The following is a 25544-nucleotide window of genomic DNA, read 5'->3' as shown; positions in this document are numbered from 1 at the left end:
ACAGGTAGCAAACCTCGCATGCAGCCCTGCCTAATTAATATGCAGACCAAGTCATGTTTAGTCACATAATAGCATTCAAATGCTATATATGTATATACATACTATAGCAAACGATCGGTAAATAATCACACTATTATTATGAGAAACTTCTTTGTGTGTTAATATATGACCTAAAGTCTTATTACTCGAATTTCTTGAGGGTATATTCCAGAAAACAGCAAAATACTTGTATTATAAAGGGAAAGTTTGACTTTGAAATGGTTTTGAGGAAACTATTACAACTGTTAAAGCATTAATTGTATAACCTCGTTTTTTAGAAGCTATAGGTATACAATAACTCAAGATACTCTATTACGAAACGAAACTTTGGGGTATTGTATTGCCAAAACTGTCGGTACTTTATTAACTTATTTTTGTTGGAAGTGCATAACCTAGCTTTGTACTAGGTAGGATATTCTTTTTTAGGTACTTCATTGCATTTATTTGTAGTTCATATAATAACTACATATGCGTGAAGGTTCATATATATCGGGAAGTAGTTTTTAAACTAAACCATCGTGGCAAAAATCAATATTAGTTGGTTTGTTTTTAATGTAAATGTTTATAGAGAGAACTAAAGGGGGTGGGGCCGTAGGTCGGGTACAGGTACAGGTACAGGGTTTCTGCAGTTTTCATTTCATTTGATGATATAACTATTTGTGTAATCGATCCCAAATAGTAGACGACCAAGAATATTTCCCTTTGACAAATCGTCCTTGCTTGCTTTTTTACGCTCGCTTGCAATAATTGATTTTAGTTTTGATTTTGAATTTTGAATTTTTCCATCACGTTGAACTGAATTTTTATGATTTCAACAACAACAAAAATGTATGAAAGCGCAACAACAACGAAGGAAATATTCATAATTGTGTGTGTGCGTTTTTTTTTTTTCATTTGTTTTTCGCTTCTGTGCTCAACAAACAAAAAAGCAGCACCAGCAGAAGAAGAAGAGAATTGTTTATATAAATACCGTTTCAGAACAGCAATCTAGATATGTAAACAATGCGTGTGTTACGAATACACTGATTGAATGAAAATTTGTGCTGCATTGCTGTTTTTCGTTTTTGTTTTTGGTTTTTTCTACAATTTTCATTTTTACACTTGCTGTTCGTTCAATTATTTTTATTATTGTGTGTTTTTTTCTTCATTTTTATTGGTTTTGCTGTTGTTGTTGTGGTTGCTGTTGTTGTTGTTTTGTTACACTTACGACTTTGATTTTGGCTTGGATTTCACGCAATTTCCGTCTGGCGAGCACTTGGATATGCGAACTGACTTGTTTACGGGTTCTCGTCTTCCCTGTGCGCAGTTTGATGTAACGAGCGATTAGCTCGTTGCGGCCTAAAAAGAAGAGCGAAAACAGAGAATAGATATAGTGGGCGGCAATTATTGTAACACTGGCGATATCGCTTTTCGGAACTATGTGTCTTATTACCAAAAGTTAAATAAATGACAAACTACTACTGTGTACAAATATGACCCGAACTTTTTGTATTAACATTCAAAACCATAATTCTTTTCATTATCATCTTTTTTAGCGCCTACTTTTATCGTCTTTAAAGAAATATAGTACAGTGCGAAAATTCAATTTCTGAAATGCCTTCAATACCTTCTTAGATTCAGCTTAAGTCTCCCCAATCGTGTCCACACAAATATGACCCGTACTTTTTATTTTAACATTCAAAAGCATAATTGGTTTCATTAACGTCTTTTTTATCGCCTTTAAAGTAATCCGGTTGTGAACCAAAGGATATTTGGCTTTTACGAGGCACAAGAGTTCTCTTAAAAAGAGGGTTGACTGATCCATTAGAAATGCCAACAGCATCAGCGTCATAATTACTGAAAACATATTATAACAAGAGATCCAACCTACACCATATCATATTCATATCTTTCATCGTCAAACACCGCTGATGCCCATCAATCAGAAATAGAAATATTTTATACGGATCGTAGAGGTCTTGGACTTTCCAGCGCCAAACTTCTTGTACGAATATCATGTAACTAAAAGTCTTAAGTCTGTGTTGCTCTTTCGAAGCCTAAAACTACTAATGTCAAGCTTATCGTTCAATAATATCGCTATTCTATATTTGACAACAAACTAGCTGTCAAATAAGAAGCCTTTCCAGCTACACACACTCGTTGGAACATCTTTCAGATAAATATCGTGGAATGTATTGGTTTTTTGAACGTAGAGCGGGATTTCATTTAGGTTATCAAAAGGACGAGCTTGTTGATATATTTGTAATAAGATTTAACATGTTTTGTATATTAATTATAAATTATTGGATTGAACAAAATGGTGTTAGACGACATCAAAACCAAGTCGAAATCAGACTATTTTTATTTATTCAACAATTTGTATTTTCCAAATCTTAAGTGTTAGTCTAGTCGCCAAATAAATGAATAGACAAACAAATCAGAGGAAAGAAAAAACCCACACATTAATTTGGTTTATTGAAATTGGGAAACAGGTTCCCCCAAAACGTGTTGGCCATTATTTCCAGCGAGCGTTCATTCTGCAACCACATTGCGTTATCAACGAAGATAATGCCACATACATACTACAAGTATATTGCCATTGCCAGTGGCACTTTGGCTGGTTCTGGAACTGGAAATGCGTTCGTCTTTGGTGTTATCTGGCTTCTGCTATGAGATCATCATTAAAAGCTATGAGTCTGTGGTTTCCTCAAAACGTGCGTCATCCAAAAAGAGTCATCGTATGATTGGCACGACTGCCCCTCTGTATCAGCTCAGTGCAGGCCACAGCTCAGTACCAGCAACCAAAACAAGATCTTCAAAACTTGTTCAGATTTTTAGATTAGACGACTCACATAGAAGATATGCCTGAGCTCTTTCTCTCTGCATATCTAACAATGGCGATTCAACTTCTAGGACAGGCTCTCTCTATTCGAAGATCTATCAAGAACGGACTTGGATTGTTGAGACTCTGTTCAAAACAAGGCGAACCCCAGTACTTCCTAGGCGCACCCCATTACTCTGAACAGCAAAGAACCAAAGTCTGTCTTAGAACAGCCGAGCTTAACACTTTTTTTTCAAAGTAAAGATCTTGAACATTGAGACTTTGGTAGGTTATGATTTGACCTGCTTCTTAGAAATAATCATACAAATATTTGCTTGCAGTTATTTTAAACCTCAGACACTGAGATTCTTTCTAACCTTCCATCCTGGATTAATACTATTTGGTATGATAAATAAAAATAAAATATTTTCAAAGTTTTCTAAGGCTTTGACTCATCGACACATTTAGAGAACATTTACGCCTTCTTCTCATAAAAAAGTTTATTATCGATTATTTTAGCGTACACTTCATTAATAAACTTCTTTTTCCTCTAATCTAGAAGCAATACATTTTTCGGAAACATTTTAACCTTTTAACAGTCCCATATTTAAAAGCGCTTCCATTTTAGTTGGTTATTTCTTTAAGACTGCGATTAAAGCTAACTCAACAATTCAGATCATCTTTGCTTTCAAACTGTTTCTCATGTAAAAGCTATAAATTATCGATAGATCGATAAACTACTTAAAACTTTGGTTAGAACTGGAATGCTTAAGAGGATTTTGCTCTAGTCCTTACACCTGTTCCTGCCATGTTTATCAACCATTATCCTGTTATTAATGCTAAGCAGTTACATATCTCTGCTCAGATAACAAAGCTCGACAGATTCTCTATTTTAGTTTTCCTATTAAAGGATGATTTTAAAAAATGAAGAAACTATCAATATACCAACTATTCATAGCGTACTAGTAAAAATTTGATGAGCAAAAAATGTGCCTGTCCAACAGTTTCTGTAGTTTTCGAAACTGTTCTTTTAATAGCTACTGCTTGTTTCTTACACTTTTTGAGATAATTGCATTCATAGAGTGAGACGAATAAACAGACAGATAAACAAAGAAACACACAAGTATTACGTTTTTTCTAAGTATTATATCTTTATGGAAAGCAATTGAAAAAGGGGGGCAGGCAGCAACTATAGCTGTTTAATCTTATCTAGAAGACTGAAAGCTTTATTTAATGAGTAGATGTGTCACAATTTTGTAATTGAATTTTTTTTACATAAATAATTTGAGGATTATGGTTAAGGGTGAACGACATCTGGAGAATGGTTGTGTGAAAATTTGTTCACAAATTTAACGACAATTTCACGTGTACGACTAAGCCAAAATGTTGTCTGCCTTCCTGGGCATCCTTTTAAACAACGTTTGTTGTCTTTTACGTCGCTCTTCTCGAAGCAGTATCAGAAGAAGCCAAAGCAGTCAGGCTGTATGGGGCCGGGACGGGTCGGGCCAGGCCAGGCCAGGCCAGGACAGACCAGTCGGCCGGGTTGGGTTGGGCCAAGCAAGCAGCCTCAGCTTATATTGTACGTTTGTGCGTTCACTAATTACACATTCTTGGCATAGTTTCAGTTCTAACCGAATAAAATTATTTTCAGTGACTCAAACCCCGATGCAGACACGCAGCCCCACACAGCCAGCCCGCCAGCCAGCCAGCCAGCCAGCCAGCCAGCCAGCCAGCCATGCACGCATATTGTTGGCTGCCTTTCTCACTGGGGTGGTTGTTCTGGCCCGAAGAGTTACTGCCGAGCCAGATAGACAGAGAACAGCGTAGAAGAGCAGAAGAGCAAGTTAGGCAGTCCTGGTCCCAATCCCAATTCCAATTCCAGTCTCGGTCTTAGTCTCAGTGCCACCCAACATTTTGTTGGCGCTTTTGGCAAAATCCAGGGGCGTATGACGCGTCAAGTTCTTCAGTAGAAGAGCAAGTGATTTAAATGTTGACTTTCGCTCAGCCCTGGTTTAAGCACATAACACCCCCACCCCCACCCCCACCCAACACTCACACACACACACACACACACACAAAAGCACTCATATTGAAATACTCAGGACATTATGAATAGTAAAGCAAGCAAGCGCTCCATTTCAATTTCTTCACGCTTTAATCTTTTCAAATCGATGGACCTTGCTGACGCACAAAGGCGAATGGCGAATGGTAAACGGCAAAAGGCGAAAAAGTGGGAGCAAATCAAATGGAATTTATAGTTTAACTTTAACCATCCAAGCGTGTATCTATATGCACTATACAGACATATTTATCTAGATATAAGCGAAAGTTTATCGCTTTCATGTTCAAAGAAGGGCCGACACTTATGAGTACTTATCCTTAGACGTTAGTTCGCATCTTAAATAAGACACTATTATATTAATTGTCACACATTATGAGGGATATAGATATATATGTATATATGTGTGTCTGTGTACTTGATTGAAGGTGTTGCGTGCGTCCAATTTGTGATCAATCAGTTGTTATGCTCGGCTGGCTGATGCCTCTAATTAAGTGGACAGTTCAGTTGGCAATTGTGAATTGTGAAGTGACAACCCAATGGGGGTCAAATGGACTGACACTTCACGAGATTCCCACAGAGCTACTTAGCACTCACAAGACAGCGAGTGCAATCAATGGATGAGAACAGCGTGAGTGCGACATAAACACATAATAGTTGTTTGGAGCAACAATTTTCAATCACACTAATCACTTGATTGTGGATTCCAATAATACACAAATAAGTGAATGTATTCACCACTAGTTTGTAATCCAATTCGCTTTAAGGGCTCTGAGTGAATACGCTTGCGATTGTGGATTCCAATAATACAGAAATAAGTGAATGCATTCAATATTCATTTGTAATCCAATTCGCTTTAAGGGGTCTAAGTAAATTTATTTAGGATTGTGGATTCCAATAATACAGAAATAGGTGAATGCATTCACCACTCATTTGTAACCCAATTCGCTTTAAGGCCTCTAAGTTAATTCATTTGGTGCAAATAAATGAGAAATATTGAATCAATGACCAAGCAAATTCAAGAACCGAATATGTAAATACAAAAACATTCAATGCACTTAAGATTTTGAATGTGTTAACACATTTTGATTCAAAATATATGAACAATCACGGTATGACTTCTATTGGCTGTATGTTATGGTCATTAAGTGAAGCATTTCAAACTTATATGAGTTGTATTCAGACAACTTTGACTCAATGGCATTTTTTTAACTTTATTTATTTTTGCATACATTTCTCATTCATTTGAAAACTCATTTAGTTTGATATGCTAGAGTAATTGACTTTAAAAATTTCAGTAGTTTAAATTCATTTTAGGCCCACTTGAGTATAATCTCACTAACCTAGCGGAACCGTATGAACCGTTGTTTAGTTTTCTACTTTAAAACAGTAAGTGCATGTGCATTTGATATTTATTTATAATAGGTATTATATGAGCTCAATTGATTTGCAATCGCTTGTTGAATAAATGAACATTATAGTATATTTATATTTGAAAAGTATGATAACCGATAATTTTAAATGGGGTTGCATTTATTTCCTCATTTATTTGATGATGCTGATTCGCATTTAATATTTAAAAATTTAATTCATGGTGCGATATATTTTGCTCCGAAAGATAAACATAACTTTAGTTGACGAGATCCTACAGAACGACCCCTTGTAAGTCAAATGAATAATGGTTATTCGATAATAATACGAGTATAATAGAACTAGTGTTTGAATTTAAATGATTACATGTGAATCAAATGAAATATTGGTAAAGTCTAAATATTCTTGAGGGAGGTTCTGATTGTTCGTTAATTTCAGGAAATATACTTGTATATGATAACCAAAGAGATGGAAGGATACTTCAAATTATAATTCGATATTTGTATACGAGTTTAGAAATCTTGAACCTAAAAAGACTTGACAATATGGCGCTTGAAATCATTTTCAAAGTTCTGTGTAGCTAGTTTTTGTCATAAATGGAAATTAGCTCTTCCAGTTACTTGACTTACTAGCAATATGTTTGTTTGTTGTTTTTTATATCGACAAACATACGCACACACCCGTACCACATTTGATCTTTGGCCACATAATGTCACATTGATGCTGCCACATTAAAACGATGTATGTACTCGAATACTATGTACATACATACGAGTATATAAGTACTATGTGTGCATGTATATGCAATATAGTATACAAGTTGGTGGCATATGGCATATGATGGGTGTCACAGAGGTTAATCAGCTTCAATTGAATCGTCGAGTGCGTTGCTTGGCAGCGTTTTCGCAGCTGTCGCTGTAAAACTTAAATAGTAAGTACTTGCGAAAAATTGCGCTAACGAGTAGAAGAGAGCTGCATGAGTGCATTTGTTTTGATACGATCTAGAATTTAATGCCACCAATATTAATTGATGAGTAGAATACATTTATTTATTTTCTTTGTTTTCATTGCATTGATTCGTTTTTGTTTTGAATTTATTTTTATTCTTAATTTGATTCGCAAATGGTTTGATGACAGCAAAATGTACTTATGAGTCGAACTTATTCATTTACGAATATATTACTATAAATAATACATCCAGTAATGAATCTGCGAGGAATTTGTTATTCTATTTCTGCGTTACATTGCATGCCGATTTTCCTGAAGCCTCTCCTGAATTGTTCTATGCACCAAAATGACTCTTTTATTTACCAAACTCAGGTTATCAGGTTATTTGCCAATGATTCGAACTAATGATTCTTAGATTAATTCGTTATAGTCGACAGCTCGTAAATACTCAGTGCATGGATAAAAGCTATGATGGCCAATTCTTCAGATACTAGAAATACCTAATAATAAAATCGTGGGTGCACTCAAATTATTCAAATACTCGATGCATGAATAAAAGGTATGATGGCCAATTCTTCAGATACTAGGAATACCTAACAATAGAATCGCGAGTGCACTCAAATTATTCTAAAAATGTATTCAAATGGAAGCATTATTTTATTAATTAATATAAATATGTATTTCAAATGTGTCGCATTCAGGGCTCTAATAAAGCAGAAAGTCCCATTAAAGCCAACAGCTAGCATTGGTTAAAGAATGCAAAACAAACAAACAAATTTTTACACCATTTATGACCGCCTAGCAGGGCCTGTGGCTAACTAACCAGCTAGCTAGCTAACTGAAAGGAACGATATATAGTATGTACGAGTATGTGTAGATAGCAGCGATGTACACTCAATGTCGCGCATATTTGTGGCAGCCACCAACGGCAACGGCAGAAGCGCCAGCTATAACTTTTTAGGCCACAATTTTCACAGGCTTGCAGGCTCTTTTAGGCCGTCTTGCCCAAAAATTGTCGATGCAGTTGTCCGCCTCCCCTAACCTGCTGTAACACATCCTTGCTTTTCATGTGTCATAATAGTTTGCCGCATGTGTGTGTGTGTGTGTGTGGCATGCCCAGCATCATGTAAATATTTGGAAAATTAACAACCAAACAATGGTTACATTTTCACACTTAACGCCAACAACAACAACAACTAGAACAACGACCACAGCCAATCTCGTTTGATTTTTGTTCGCTTTTCGTTTATCCCAAATTCTGTTTGCAGCCGCCTCCCATGCCTGCCACGCCCCCTCCCCACTGTTCTTGCTACTGCAGCGGCAAACATTTTTCTAATTTTCCCCATCGCGTCAGCAGGTGCGGTTGTTCGTTCTTGTTGTTTTCCTTCTTCTAGTTGTTGTTGTGTCGAACTTTGACAAAATATTTTCCAGTAAGCTGCCTTTTTGCTGACTATGTGCCATAAATAACGTTTTTATGGAACAACTATTTGCATCAAAACTTGATTATTGCGCTCTTTTATGGAAACATATTTTTATATCGAGCGCCACACCCCAAAAATTGTTCAATTTTTGAAATCTTATTGTCTTTCATTGATTTACCTTGAAATTATATATTTCCCACTAAGTATAGTCAACTTTTGATATTTCTTTAGTTTATCATTTTCTGGCATTATTGATGGAAAACAGTTTTGAGCATTTCTTTAATAATTTGAGACTGGTCTATAACTTGCAGACTTGATATCGAATATTCAAAGGTTGTCCAAGAAACGAAATGTTCAATATTTAAAGAAATTTTGAAACTGGAATTGGACTGGTCCGACAAATTCTAATCTAACTTTGTTGGGTTCAAAAATTCGAGCAGTTGGAAAAGCAATTTATCACAACACTTGATGCACATGTAAAGGATATGACTCACATATCTTTAAAAAGCCATAGACCATGTATACAATATTTTCATCTGAGTAATGAATAGTAATCGGTAGCTTATGTCTTGATAGAGCGCTTCAAGTTTCGATAGCTTAGCATTCTGCAGGGCTCTTTAGGAGATATATCGATAGCTTCAAGCACGAACCAGTTTGCTTAACTAATTAAAGGCTTTATTACACATTTGGGAGGCAAACCTAAAACTTAACAGCGGTGTAGCAACAAATCATTTCAATCTGATTTAAAAATACATTCCTTTTTATTTAAGAAATACCGATTAGGACGCCTAAGTGGTGTCAGCACGACTTTTGAACACCCTTTACTCACCCATTTCCTTTCTTTAAAAGAAAAGAAACTTTACTAAACGAAACATTCCTATGGCAGCTATATGATACAGCAGTCATAGAAAATGTATTTTAAGAATATCATGAGGTTTTGAGATTTGTATTAGATATCTTTACAAATGAGTTATTTTAATTTTTACACCGATCGTTCCTAGCACAGCTATATAAAATAATGTGGCTATTTAAGCTTTGTAATAAACTTGATTTGCATATGAAGAAGTTAAGCCTACATGCCTAGTTTGGTGGCCCTAGCTGTTAGGATTTTAAAATTGCCTCGGCTCATCCAGTCGAACAGAAAAACAAACTGACGGACGGGGACGTGCGAATATGTCTATATCGATTCGCCTTGAGCATGAGGTCTGTTATGCCTACGTCTGTGTGTACATACGTTTGGCGTTGACTTTCTACTTAGTAAACCCTTTCACCCTGCGCGGGTGCAGGGTATACTGAAAGTAATAATAACTTTGACTTACGAATATGCATGTCCAATGGCCAATAAAGAGAGTAAACATTTTCCTGATACGAACATGAACATGCATGCATGCAATGTTTTCCTTTACACCCAAAGGGCATATTTAACACATTCAGAGTACCGTCCACACCCACAACAAAAGCAGCAACAATGGGGAGACACTTAACCACAAACCGAAGAGCCAACAACACAGAGGCAAGACAGAAGGAACCAACGAACAAGCAAGGAAAATAACAAATAAACCGAAGCAACATGAAGGTGTCAGTCGTCAGGGCTCTGACTCGGTCTCGCTCGCTCTCTCTCTCTCTCTCTGGCTCTGGCTCCGGGCAAGGTAAGCCATGTGAAAAGTGAAAATTAATTACTTGCCCAAATACAATTCATGCAACAATATAATAGAAACGGCCCCACAAAAGAGCCCAGAGGCGCAAACAAAGCGACAATATCTATGGAAGGAAGGAGAGGAGAGTCGAGCCGCGGCGAGGACCGAGGCGGGGACCGAGGCGTGTGTTGAAAGGCATTGCGAAAACCCATCAGAATGGGATGAGTTGGGTTGCCATGGCCTGGCTATGGGTATGGGGGAGTCAGACATCGGAATGGGGTGGTGGTATACTCGTATACAGAATACAGAAGGCAGCTGCCGGTCGTATGTGTTGCTTTTGTTGTTGTTGTTGTTGTTGGCGGCTGGTTGGTTGGTTGGGCGAGTCGATCCATAAAATGAAAACAATATCCTATGGGACATAAATTACAAAACTTGTTGTTGCTTATGCGTGTAGACGTCTCAAATAAAACACGCCGGATGCGACAACATCAACAATAACAACAGTAACATCAGCAACAACAACAACCAAACGAGTCCGTTCTCTATTCTCTATCCTGGCAATCCTCGACGACCCAGTCGATGCCGTTCACGGCCCAAACTCGGTCGGCACTACTTAGGAGCCGTGTCCGTTTATTTGTCTTTAAATGTCGGAAAATGTGCGATGGCTTCTGAGAGAGGGAGAGCGATAGAGAGCGAGTACCGTAATTCGGTACACACGGAAAAAACAAATATCTCACCTGCAAGTCAAGCTACCATATTATATTTTTTTGTTAACCCTAGCAGCCTAGAACAAGTTTTAAAGTGTTGGCTTATTTGTTTAATTTGTTGATGCATAAATAAAACTGTCTAAGCTATGGTCAGACTGGCAAATAGTTTGCACACTGAATTGTCGATAATCATAAATCTATTCTTAATTAAAACAAATAAGAATTCTATGCTTTAAAATTATTTTCTTCTATTTACTAAAAACCTCTTTGGGAATGATTTATAAAAAGCCTGCTCCTCAACACAAATGTGTGTGAACATTATTTGCATATCTGACCGTAGCTGTAGGAACCAAAATGCAAAAATTTTAATTTAAATCTCTCCATATAGTTTCGACGGATTTCAAACTTCAGTGTTAAAAGAATTTTATATCTATGGGTACCTACGTTTGGGGGAGGGAAACAAATTAAAGACAAAAAAAAAATTTGTTAAGTAGCTATGGCTTTATTCTGTTCAAACGACTACATTAAAGCTGATGTTAGCTAAGTTATTCCTTTCTGAGTCATATTCTTAAAATATTCGAACTTATGAATAGTTGGTTATTGAACATTGTTTCTATGTTGAAAAGAAGAAGAAACACAGAAATAAAATCATAAATAAAGCTAAATACAGAGCAACTCATTTCTTTCTTCCTAATACCGTTTCTACCATTAAACTATAACCAAAATTTTCAGTATTTTATCTGAGTGTAGAATGTCGGGTTACATTTTATAGTTGTAGTTTATAGCGCTTTCGGCCGACATTTAGGTGCGGCGAACTCAACAACAAATATGCTGCCAGTCCGCCCACTAATGGCATCGCATGTCCTTAAAGCCTTTATAATATGTAGGGGCCGTGCTTGTTTAGAAAATCCAGTTCTCAAAGGAATAAACTTAGCTGAATAAACTCGATTTAAATTTGTTATTGTTTCCCAAATCTATTCTCACAGAGCTTACCAGATATACCCACATATCTTAAAAGTGAAATGTCTACATACAATATGGAATGGAAATCGTGTTCCGTTCCAGTTTTTAATGAATGCCAATCTATGCAATATTCCCTTCTTATCTGGCATTAAAAACGATATCGTTTCTACAACATTACATTTTTGTTTCACAAATCCAGTTTTAGCATTTTGCAGATATCTTTTCAGAATACTCGACAGAATGGAATCGTGAGAGAATGGAAAGGAACTCAAATTTCATTTAGAGGCGACAATTTCAAGACTGTATTCTTCAATTTTTAGTCAGCATATAAAACATTCCAACAGACATACCTACTCGTGTTCCAATCCATTGTAGGTTGATTTTTTTAACTAATCAATATTCTCTAATTAAATAAAATCTTACCAGACCAGCCCAGAAACAGCAATACCTAAAGCTCGTGACAAAGTGGAGTGGAACGCGCGTTCCATTTGGAAGCCACAATTCCATGTACCTATTTTTCGACATTCTATAATTTATTTTCACACGCCATTTCTAGTCTTTCCAAAAGAATTACCTAATCGTGTTTCATTCCGGCTTTGAATTTTTTTCACAAAACCAATATCAATAAATAAGCTCTTTTGTTTTTGTTTTAATGTAACCAACTCGTCTTGGAATGGAACTAGCGTTTCATTCCAGCTGTGAATGATTTTCAAGTTCTGCTGAATGTTTCCTTTTCAATTGTATCATAGACCCACAGTTCATAGTTTACGAACTCGTTGAATTCATTTGAGGTAAGCAACACAACTCAGCGATATTATACACACATAAGAATATCGTATAGTATAAAGTCGTATGCTCGTTTAGGTATAAGTAGTGGGCATTCAGGCTGATTGTCTGACAACCTGCCGCTTGCCTTTCAGCAAGCCAGCAAGCAACACAGACATACATACCTCCATACAACGATTACTACAAGTATACTTGTACGCGTGTATTTATATGGCTGGGCACCGTTTTAGTTGTCAGCAGTGCACATATATTTTACACAATGTCAGTTACAGACCGTGTCAAAGTTTGAACGGACGGCAACAGGCAAGACCTGCTGGGTCCAAAGCAGCCCACCGTTAGCCAAATCGCCCATTTGCCCATTTGCCACCCACTAACCTGTGGACATACAACAAAGCGCTTTAACGCAACTTTCAGCTCAAGGTTCAAAGAACGGAATTTACGTTTTCCTTTTACGGTGCGCTGTTGCGGCATTGCCAGCACAAGCCACCTTTCGTTTCTTCGACCGCCCCCCCGTACCCATACCTCTTCCCATTCCGTTCCATATCGTTCCGTCTGTCTTAGCTCTGTCGTACCGCCGTAAACATACGCCAAACAAAAAACAAAAACACAAAAATAAAAGCAACAGCAACCGCAAAATTCCTCTGTTTGTTTTGCTGTTTTCGGTATTTTTATTTTGTATTTTTTATTTTTTTTATTTATTTTTTAATTCGTATTATTGTTTTTGTTTTCTACTTTTGTGCGCTACCCTATACGAAAAGTCTGTGGCAACTTCTCTCTGAAATTTGCAACGCATCCAAAGTGAGTGGCGGTTCAAATAATACATACATACTTGTAAGTATACTTGTATATAAAAACACATGAATGTGCAGACACACTATGGACTTATTCTCGTAAGTATGTGTGATCTAGACGAGTGTGTAAGGCTGGTGGGTGGTGGTTCAAGGCATTTGAGGATATTTGCATAACGAATATACATAATTGTCCCACCCTTTGTGTTTTCAAAATCCATGCATTTCAAGCTCTATTTATAAGTAGTTACATAGAGTGTTGAGCCTAGTATTTCGAAACACTCATATAATTTGGCATTCAACTTAGAGTCAAGGTTTCATTACGGCTAGATTCTCTTCCTCTTCTTGTTTTCAAATTTCAACTTCGAGGCCTCATCTAATTTTGTATTTTGTAAGATGACAAAACAATTGTTATTTTAAAGAAAGACACGAAAAAAAAAATTCATGCAATTTAAAAAAAAACTTATTTTTTCTTAAGTTCGTAAAAGTATTACAAATTTGTATTAAAAATATATGCACCTAAGTATGATTTTCTTGTTTTAAAATTCCAATAAAAATAATTGATTTATTCGCTTTGGAGCGGGAAAACCCTGGCGTTCGTAAAAGCGTTACCAATTCTATGAACATGTCTTCAGTAATAGAAACAATTGCCGTTTTCTTCGTCATCGCGAGGGAACGCCAAATTAAAAATAAGTCGGAATTTCCAACGGAATTCCCTTTTGACAATTTATTGTACGCGTACTTACCATACATTTTACCCTCATCGGACAGAATGATTTTCCTGCGTCCACATGGCGGATATATTGAGAGTGCCTCTTGAAAGCTTTGTTCGATGTCTGGACTCCAGACACCTTCGGCATCGGCAGACGATAAATCTTTTTCATCCTGTAATTAGATAATTCAGAAGTCAGATGTGTGCTATTTGCAGACAAAATACCAAAACCACTGCTGAGTGTAACCCGACAACTGCCAGATGGGGAGAACAAATATACATACATATATTCTCAGTGTCGAACGACACACATACGAGTCTCTCTCTCTTTGTGTGTGTGTGCTCATTAGCCTGATGAGGATTGAAAATGCGAGTATTCGAGTTCGATTTCGGTTTCAAATTCTTGTTGAGGGATAGCGACAGTTTCTCCCATTATACCTATACATTGATGGTAGAATTACGGGGTACTATACATTTCAGACTAAAGGTCCTTTGTTTTGAACCGTATTTGTAAACCTTGTAAGTAACCAAGTAGTAAAAGGGTATACCGGTCGGGTGCCCCAACTTTGGAATACTCTGTACCTATGTGTATAAATCTTTTAATTGAAAAACTGGAAAAGCTAGAGTGGGGCAGGTCCAACTCTTAAATACTCTGTACCCAAATCCACCAAAAATAAATCAATATAAATAATATTTTTAAATTTAATTTTCTAAATGAAATCAATTCCATTTATTTAATTATGACATTTGTGTCCATGGGTAATCACTAAAAGCAGAGGGTACATCAGAACAGAAAAAAAAAACAAACTTGATCTGCCTGGGGGTTAGAGGAGCCTGAATACCAAGCTTAATTATTCTAGCTCTTGTACCTCCTGAGATCCTTGGTATCATACAGACGGACATCGCTTGACATCGTCTTGTCATCAAGAATATATGTATATACCTTGTGGGGTCTACCAAGCCTGCTGTATATACCTTGTGGGGTCTACCAAGCCTGCTTCTGTGTGTCAAATACATTCGCACTAAACTGGTATACCCTTTAACCTTTCACCTTTAATAAAAAGAATAACTGGAAACATTTATTTAAAAATAAAAGAAAATAAGATTGGAACCGTCGATAATACAGATTGTTCGAGATTTGAACAAACGTACTTAACTCAAAAATGTTGTACTTGGAATACATTGTTAAGTAAGTACAACTCATGGTTTGGAAAGATATTTCATAAAATGCTGTGGCATTTTCTGGTAGGGAGTACTAGGATTTGAAATTGATTTCAAGTGCTGTACTTACGTCGCTCATGTCGCCAACGTCCAGGTTTTTACTGTCCACCATGCTGCCATTTGTGTCTGCCGATCCTAGGGCACCCGGAGGACCGGTATTCACTGGGGTCCACGGAGATGGTATGGTGCCGGGTCCGACTGCAATGAATAGAGAAAGAAAGGGTTTGTGTGAGCATCAAATTGTTACGTTTAGTGAAAAAAGTGTGCAATTTTTTGTTGTTGTTTTTTTTTATTATTATTTAAAGCCTGGCCTGGGGCCAGGCACGAGTCAAGTGACTGAATGAATGAGTGAATGACTGACTGACTGACATGACACATGGTTGAGAGCACGCTTTAAGCTCCATAAATCTGTGTCACAATATAAGCGAGAGTGAGCGGCTGGGCGGAAGGGGATAAGGGGGGGAAGAGAGGAGGAGGAGGGGCGTTTAACTAACAACAAACCAACCAAGCAACCCACATGCTCAGCCCAGCACCCGAAGCATTTCCAATCCAAACCTATACGAATGGCCGGCCACACATGCAGCCCATTTGTCTGACACTGTTGATGTTGCTGGTGTTGTTGTTGTTATTGTATTATGAATTTGCGTGCCGTGCCAGATGAAAAGCGCTTCAACACGCACTTAAGTACGTTTTTCATTTGATATATTTAACAATGCCGCCAATGAGGGCCGGTCAGCCGGCGTTAGGCAGCCAGAGTTACCTTCTAATCAACGGGGAACGGGGTACGGCGTACAGACATCCCGGCATCCAGCCCGCCAAATTGTTAATCAGCTACTCCCACTCCCACTCCATGATGACAGCATGAATATGAAAATGAATTCGACTGACAAGTACGCTTAGTGGCAATCATCATTTGGGCACACATTCCGCACATACATATAGTACTCGTAGGTAGAATTTGTTGCTGTTTCAAGCGATTAGTTATACTTATTAAGGGGATTGTGGCAACATCGGAAACCCTTCATTTCTCACATCCTTGTCTAATAAGCGAGCACAACTCTTGACTTGAGGACACACTAACAGGAAGTAGTGTAGAAAAAATTCCATGTATTAATATACAAAGTCATGGCAAAATCACTTATACTGGGGGAGTGAGGGGTGCATACAAAAACTTGACAGGCGTTGTGCTTCGGGTAATACGTATACCCAGTTTGGTTATTCCAACTCTTACATTTTGCAAAACCTCTTCGTTCATACAGACGGACATGGCCTTGTGAGCTCGTCCTGTCCTTCTGTTTGTTACCTACTTTCGCTCTAAACTCGTATATCCTCATCTCATATTCATCGTAATTCATGAATATTATTGCAATTGAAACCAATCAGAAGTCTCAGCCAAATTATACAAGCATATTCTTTCTTTCTAATTTTCAAGGCTTATCTGAAAATATACTCATAACACACATTTTTGCGCGGAAAATTGTTGCCTGCTTGACGGTAGCACTGAAGTATTTATAGATAATATTCCATTATTCAATTACGGATATATAGCTGAGGAGCTCATGCAGTTCGATTTCCAATTTGCAGCCCATTTCGAAAACTCATTATCGAGCAATTTGGACAAGGTTTTTGCGCAACCTTTGACCTTTAAGTTATAAGTACTTGGCAATCATCGACCAACTGTAATTGAGTTCTTGACGCAAGTGGTTGAAAGTATTTTTAGCTCTTGAAATGGAAACCTCGGCTGACTTACTCGTAAGTGGCCTATAGATTTGATATTTGTTGACACTTGGAGGAATGTGTAAATTATACTTATATTTAGAAAGGAGTTTGAGTTGGGGTGGAGAGCCATCTGCCATATACTCGTAGTGTGTATTATGTATATTTAACGGTTCTTCTCGGCTCTTCGTTTCCATTGAAGATTCAATCAGTGTGCTGACATGTCCATAAAAAGTGGCATACCATCATCGTATTATATCGTATTATGATGATAGAAGTTTTCCCTCTGTGTATCAATTTTCAAAAGTGCTCATTAAGATAGCGCAGACAGACAGACACACACACACACTCGCTCTATTATCGCACACTTTCGATCAGCGTGGGCTTAAGTGCGTGTCTCTGGGCTCGTCTCAGGGGCCGGTCGGTCTGTCTGTGTCCGTGTCTGTGTCGGTCCGTCGGTCCCTCACTACCTGTTGCGCACGCAAGAAACTTGTTAGGCCCTGTTGGCTGAGACGACAACAATGGGCCTTCAACGCAACTGTAAAGCGCCTATTCGGGAATTGTCTAGACATTTTATTCAGCTAGAAATGAAGATAATAGCCATCTTCTTCTTTTTCTTCTTTCAACTTGTAACTCGACAGCAGATCATCGTATCGAATCAAGTCAATCAAAACAGCTTGTTGGCAAAAATGTCAGGCCATTTCAATATCATGAATCATCACCGCACACAACATCCTTCTATAATCACAGCACCGAGGCGGCCTAAGCGCATGGTCAGACAGGCAAAGAATTTGCAAACAAATCTGTGAAATTTCGCAAGCATGATATTTTAAATGAAATCAAATAAGAACTCTGTTCAGAACTTCATTTTCGAAGCCTACTTTTTTCATCTTTTCGTAATCTCTAATCTAATAAGCTACGATTCATGAGCACCGGTATCTCTCAGCCTTTAGACCCATTAGGGGATTAAATTATGGAGCAGTCAGAACTTGGTGATTACTTAAGATGAGAGTAACAGCTTCCACTTTCTTGAAGATGGATCGATGCATAACTAAGAAGCATTTCAGCAACATTCTAAATTATATAAGAAAAATAGTATATAGAAAAAGTATATGGCTAAATACAATCAAATAAAACTAAATAATAAATTAAACACGGCCGAGCCTCAATTCTCCGCAACTCCATCAACTAGAAACATCTGTTTACCGGGATGCTGAATGATTGTTGATTTAGTCTCTCTATCAACCGCAATTACCTTAAACCCCATAGGGTTTAGGAAATATTTGAAATAGTTTACTAGAATCTTAAGATGATGTTCCAAACTGCATTGTCGATATACAATCAGATATAATTTACTATATTATTTGAAAAGGAAATCGTAAAGATGGTTCACAAGGCCGAAGAATGAGAAGAGATGTGTTTCGCTTGAATTTCGGGTAATCACATCGAGGAAATACGAAAACGCCTTTCATGGGTTCGGCATAAGTAGGAGGCTAGTTGTAATGTTCTGTTGAAGTTCTTAGAAAACTACAATTGTCCAGGAATCTGCGAGCCAGACGACTACAAATGTCCCGCAGGGCAATCAAAAGATAAGGAAACAATACGACGACCAGGATTGTCGATTGGTCGAAAACAGCTCGGCTCCAGCATCCCGAATAATCGTTTCTTAACTCCATGTCACTCGATAAAACGAATTATTTTAAGTATATGTACTTGTATATGCGTGTGCAAATTGTTTGCCTGTCAGACCATAGCACAAATATATTTAAAGGAAAATATAAATAGGAATGGAGTTGGCAGGCAAGCGATACTACAACCATACCGCACCACAACATAAATATATTTAAATTAGTTTTCTCACTGACGAATTTGTGTGCAAATTGTTTGCCTGTTTGCCCAGAAAATGGGAGCAGGATGCCACATCAGAACTATGTTTGTAGAGAGAGATCAAAGCATATCAATAAATCCAAATATCGCGTCCACAACTCACCGGACAATGTCTTGAACTCCTCTAGGGAATCCAGATGTTTGGAAAACGGCGCCACTTTGGTGCCGTTATCTGCGTCGCTTTTCAAATAAATGTTGAAATTTTCAACAACAACACCGACAAACACAAACACGAACACTCAACAAAATGCTTTGGCTATAAGCTCTAGAAATATACGTGTATATATGGCTATATATTTGTATGTATGTATGTATAATTGTAATTTTATGCACTGCTCAATGGCTTCGATTAGTTTACAATAATGGTCCGCATAATTCCGATTGTGTCTTAAACGGCATCGTGTGTTTATTTCTCTCTTGCTCGCCGGCTCTCTGGCCGTGTCTTATTTTTGGGCCAAATCTGGTGCGCAAAACAAAAAACCGATTAACCGAATTTTCCCAAAACGACGACACCGATTACAATAACAAAAGCAACAACAGCCAGCACGTACAATAGGAAGGAAAGAAAAACGCAAACGTGCGCCCGTCGCTCGGCGTGTCTGTTTGATAGGAACGCGCATTTGAAACTGAAATGCCTTTTATTTTCCACTAATTTTTACATTTTTCTTTTTTCTTGTTGTTGCTGCTGCTGTTGTTGTTGTTGTTGTTGTTGTTGTTATGCCTGCCTATCCTGCTTGCTCGGTGCTCTCCCCGTGTGTTTTGTTTTGCTTTTAAACGAAATTGTTACAGGGGATGATGTGATGGTTATTTCTTCGTCCTGCGTTCGGCGACAGGATGCAGTGTGCCATATAGACACACAATTAAGGGAAGGCCGACGGCAAAGCCAGCCAGCCAGCCAGCCATCCAAGTCAAGCCAAGCCAAGCCAAACCAAGCCGAAACCAAACCAAAACCAAACCGTTCCCTGTTCTCCTTTCTCCGTTCTCCATTCTCCGTTCGCTGGCAACGCTTTCAGCGTCATGTACATGAAAGGCGGCGGTCTAGCCCAGTGCGTTGCGTTGCGTTGCGCGGCGCTGCTCTACACTGCTCTGACATCTACCGAAGGGAAATTCCAAGAACGGCGGCAGCAGTATATTCAGTAAAACACCCTCTCAGAGATATGACAAGCAACAAGGCTCGCAAGCCGCCTGCCTGCCATCCTGCCTGACTGCCTGCCTACTCGGCAGTGGCTGAGCGCCACTGACGCCGCCGAATTGTCTGTCGCTCTGTCGGTGTGTCTGTCTGATTGGATGGGTGACTGACTTCTGTTACATATGCCTACATACATATACATATACATATATATATATATATATATATATATATATATATATATATATATATATATATATATATATTTATCCATATATATGCATGTTGCTGTGGGTGAAAAGGTTAAACCTACTTTTGAGCGCTCGACAATTTGTGTGTATAAGCTTTAAAAGCGCATTTGCATCATTTAATCCTTTTAAAATACATAATTACCTGTTTACCAACACTGGCAGCGTTCAATAGCTTTTTAAAGAGAATTAAGAATATATTAAAATAAATTCTGTTCAAACTATTTCAAAATCCTTAAAGAGGTGAGTCATTACAGAAGCTTGTCTACATAATTACTTGTTTCCCAACACTTTTACCAACTAATCGCTCCTTAAAGTGAGTTAAGAACTCATCATATCCATATCGCTTTTAAATGGAATTAAGAATAATTTAAAATAAATTGTGTTCAAACTGTTTCCAAATCCTTTATCAAGTGAGCCGTTACGGAAGTTTCTCTATAATTATTTGTTTCCCAACACTTCCACCAACTAATCGCTCCTTAAAGTGAATTAAGAACTCATCATATCCAAGCTATTATACATACAAGATCTTTTTCAGGAATCAACCCTATCTTCTTCTAGTCATTAGGCTCAAATTCTCATAATACCATTTGTTTACCAACACTGACAAATGCTTTATATTCGAACTTTTTCAAAATCCTTTCAGAAATTTGACTTTCAAAAATTTGTTTATATAATTACTTGTTTATCAACACCTCCACAGTTGGTCGCTCCCTAAAGTGAATTAAAAACTCATCATATCATATTTTTCAGGAATCAACCCTGTCCTCTTCTAGCCATTAGGCTCATTTGTTTCTCAACACTAACAGCATACAAATGCTTTTTAAAACTGCGGAAGAATTCATTATACTCAGACAATGGCAAAATCTTCCCAGTAAACAGCATTCAACCGCCATGCTTTCGCTCCTTAAATAGTCAAATCTTTTACAGGATCTGGTAATCAACATCTTTGAATATTCTTCTTTATCTAGCCTTTCCTAAAGTTTTCAATCTTAAGATTCTTGAAAGACTCATCGATACATTCGTCTGGATTTGTGAACGACGAGCTAAGAGTAATAACATTGAGTTCATTATTTTCAAACGAGGGCAATTATGGATTAGTATATGTACTTGGGATAAACAGCAACCAGATAGAAGTGAAACCCTAGAAACTCTTTGGTAATTTTAACTTTAAAATTTATATCAACGACTTAAAATCTTTACTTCTCCAGTTAGAATAATGTTGTCTATTAGACCGGCTGTCAATCAATCTACAAAGTCTGCATATCATCTGCATCCCTTCGCTTCAACTAAGAACGAGTATTGATGTTAAGGTCTTCCTATCTTGCTTGGATATATATTTGTTAGGTATCAAGGCAACTCATTTGTATAAAATGGTGATTTATGCCCTACTGCCCAGCGTTATTTAAATATTAATATAACTCCTATTTGTATGTAGTAGAATCGATAATGTCTGACGATCCTTTCATCTGTTTGTCTGTATGAACTCGTGGATTTCGAAAAGCATAAGAGCTAGAATCACCAAAACTTGGTAAACATCTACACCCCTGTCCTCCCTTGTCCAGCTCTGCAAATGATTTTGTTTTCAATGAATACAATAACTCTTGGAATTTCAGTTACAGGGCAGCGAAGCATGCTGTTTGTTATTGTTTTTGTCGCTGGCTACCAACTGTACGTTACTTGCGCAAGCTATCTGATCAAAAGGACCGTTAAAGCAAACATGTACGAGTATGTATGTGTGTATTCCAAACTACTCTATATACTATATGTGTATAGTTCTATTCGCATAGCCACGACTATCTAATGCACTGCACAATATGTATATTGACGGGGGTTGCTCGGAACCGCTTTTAGGGGTGACTCTGTATGTGCCATTTCTCATAATCTCGCTGCACACACACACACATACAGGAGAGACACAGATACGCGTGCATGCATGCCTACATGTATTTATTATCATATATTTATTTCGACTGCAACGACGTTTCCGGTTCATTGTAATTTCCAATTAGAAAATAAAAGGACGCACAAAATAAAAGCCTAGACCCGAAGCCTGAAACACAGCTGCATCAGCAGTTCAAAATTAATAAGGGAATGTGCTCATGTCCGTGTCCGTGTCCTTGTCGAGCCACCCTTACGCACCGCTTAGCGTGTGTGTGGTGCCCAATGAGTTGGTTGCATTGAGCAGGCGGTGGCGATTGTGTGGTGGTTCCTGTTTTGTTTGGCAATTGGAATTTATGGTATGCGGCATTACACTTTCTTCCCTTCCACATAAATACACACATATGTATATATACATACATACATACATACTTAGATATAGTCACGCTCGGGACTGTGAACAGAACAGCTGTGCGCCGCCTGTGGAGGACAGGATCGCAGCGATCGCTGCCACACTTGAAATGCCTATGACCTTTTGTAACATATTTGTGGGGTGGGTTGAAATTCCTTCTTTCCCTTTTCCCCCATTTTTCTTCATTTTGCTAATTCTTGTTATTTAATTACTTCAAATATTTAAGCTACAATCAGGTTTGTACTTGCAGGGCATTTTGAAATAGTCGGGTGGGCAGATTAGGTTTCTTGGCCAGCAATGTAGACATGTTTGCAAGCATCTCGTCAAGTATATGCGTCCTAGTGTTACCAAAATAGATGTATATGTTCTGCTAAATCCGATAAACTGGAAACTGATGATTTTTTCGAGGTACTTCCCCGCTAGATACGTTGCCTTATAGCTCCAGCCTTGGTATTTTATTTGAGTTGAATTTCTAAAACTTAATCTTTCAAAACTTTTTTATCTAAAGAATGCTTTCAAAATGTATTTATTTTTGGGTAAACAAAATTAGGCTCCATTCTCATTCCGTAAGATACAAAAATGTTCAGAATTTATGATTCATTATAAATTGTAAATATTCCTTGAAATTAAGAAGTTTATCCGCAGAAAATAATAATATGTATGAAAAATAATAGGTATATAGAATGGTAAGAAAAAGAGCTCAGCAAATTCGACTAAAATATTATGAATACATTGTTGTAAGTAAAAATTAAGATATCAAAAGAGAGCAAAATTCGACTTCAAGAATGCTAAACATCACATATCAAAATTGAAATGAAACATTTTTTTGTGGGATATTCAAACTCCAAAAGATAATTCGACTGAAGAATCCTTAAACATATACATAATATCAGTACGAAAGAAGTATATTCTGAACATCAGATGGTAATGGAGCATTATTGTGTGGAACAAATTTAATTAAAAAAGCACACAAAGGTTATTCAATTCTGAAAAATCGTTAAACGGAATAAGAAGTACCTTTAAAAAAAAAAAGGGAGTCCCACGATTTCTAAACTTAACTAAGCTACATTTGAAAGCGGTATAATCTATAATCCATATTGCTTAAAACAATCATCTCCATAAAGGGTCCTACAAACTTAAGGTGTGTTGCATTCCCATTTCCTTCCCAACAACTCCCATTCTATTGCCATTTTATTCCCTGGCAGACAGGCAACCCACTCTTCAAAATCATAGAGCCTGTCGTCACCCCCTGCTGTTGTCCTTATTTCCTTTCTACTTTGCTTCACCCTAACCTACGCTACACACACACACACGCACACACATGCTTGGCATATAAAAGTGGCATTCCATGGTGTACGCGAGTTATCAAAATATCGTAAATATTTCGTTGAGCATACCATACTTTGGCGACTATATGAAAAACGCGGGTCGCATGAAGTCATACATACTATATACGCATATATATGTATGTAGTACAACAATTTCATTGTGTGTGTGTGTGTGTTGAAATATGTACACATGCATGTAGTGTGTATATATATATATATATATAGAGAGAGGGAGAGAGAGGGAGAGAGAGAGGATGCAGGCGCGGGGGCTTAAAGGATACCCTCGAAAAAATGTCACTGGCTGGCCCTTTAAAAATCAGCTGGCGTGCGTGTTAAGTTCCTCCTATTCATCCATCCACATGTCGCTTACTTTTCCTTAAACATTTGGCAGATTTTTCATTCCATATTCCAACCCCTAACTTGTGTGTATGCGTATGTGTGTGTGTATGGATGTGTCATAGAAGCAGTGGTTATAGTTCATAATCCATCCATCCATCCATCCATCCAACCAACCATCCATCAAATGCGCGTAAACAGCATACTATATATGCAAATATATATGATTATAGGTATGTACATTTAAGTAGCACATATCGGTATATACTTGTACATATGTGCATATGTATAATTGTGCACATTGTAGAGTTTGTTCTTCTCACAGGCTGTGGTAATTTTGAAATTGAAAAAGGTGCCAACTCTTTGATTGCCGGCCACATGCAACATCCCCATCAACATTAACTGATGATCGCTATATTGCATGCCACTTGGTCCGCCCTTCTTGAAGAGGTGCCCCAAAACACACAGGGAGCTAACGATTGCATCGCACCTGGACTCTGCTACCAATTAATACATTTTTTTGAAATTATCTAGCACTGCAAATTATGTTGGGAAAGTTAAAAAATATTATATGTATGTCTATTTGTTGGGTTACTCAAACAATTTGAAGTTCATGATTTAATCCTCGTTCTAATGCGGTATTTATTTATTGGTGTGTTATCCTAAAATATGCTCCCATTTTACGTTCAGTTGGAATCTGGAATGTACTACACATACAAACTTCTTTGAGGAATAACACGTATCATCATTTTGTATCTGCATTTTGCAATATTATTAGAGATTAGGCCGTTCAAACAGTCAAACATTAATGGGGCCTATGTTGTCTTTTCATCTTCAACTACGAATCGTATCTGCTTGAAAATATATATAGTCTGAATATCTAACATTGCTGAACAGGTTATTCATTTTTAAAATACTTCGGGTGCCTCTTAGAAAAAATTATTAATGGAAGTTTTTTAATTTATACCTATATTTGTTTAGTTCTTTAACCAATTAAGCTTATCACATTAAATCAGATGATCCAGATGTGTTGAAGACTATCTGCAAATGTGTGTTAACTCAGAGAAATTAAATCAACAGCAATATTTATGTTCTAAGTCCCCAACTGTTTAAAGAAATGTTTATCATTATATTCAGATGTTTCAGGGTTCTCTA

The 25544-nt window shown here is 37.4% G+C and overlaps 1 protein-coding gene across 5 annotated transcripts in view; it reads right to left on the bottom strand.

The window, feature by feature from the left end:
• The window catches only part of LOC115628748 (protein scalloped), a 95099-nt gene that overhangs the window by 4782 nt on the left and 64773 nt on the right, over positions 1–25544 (bottom strand). For all 5 annotated transcript variants that reach the window (XM_030524956.1, XM_030524959.1, XM_030524955.1 and 2 more), the window contains exons 2-4: positions 15523–15650; positions 14266–14404; positions 1247–1377 (exon numbers count right to left, since the gene is read on the bottom strand). In XM_030524956.1, the coding sequence (XP_030380816.1) occupies positions 1247–1377; positions 14266–14404; positions 15523–15650 (398 nt within the window). The remainder of the gene's footprint in view (positions 1–1246; positions 1378–14265; positions 14405–15522; positions 15651–25544) is intronic.

Source organism: Scaptodrosophila lebanonensis, unplaced genomic scaffold (genome assembly GCF_003285725.1).
Source record: "Scaptodrosophila lebanonensis strain 11010-0011.00,11010-0021.00 unplaced genomic scaffold, SlebRS2 tig00000123-arrow-arrow-pilon, whole genome shotgun sequence".
In the NCBI taxonomy this organism is placed as follows: domain Eukaryota; kingdom Metazoa; phylum Arthropoda; class Insecta; order Diptera; family Drosophilidae; genus Scaptodrosophila; species Scaptodrosophila lebanonensis.
Note: the sequence above shows the minus strand (reverse complement) of the source record. Positions and strands in the feature narration are given on the sequence as shown.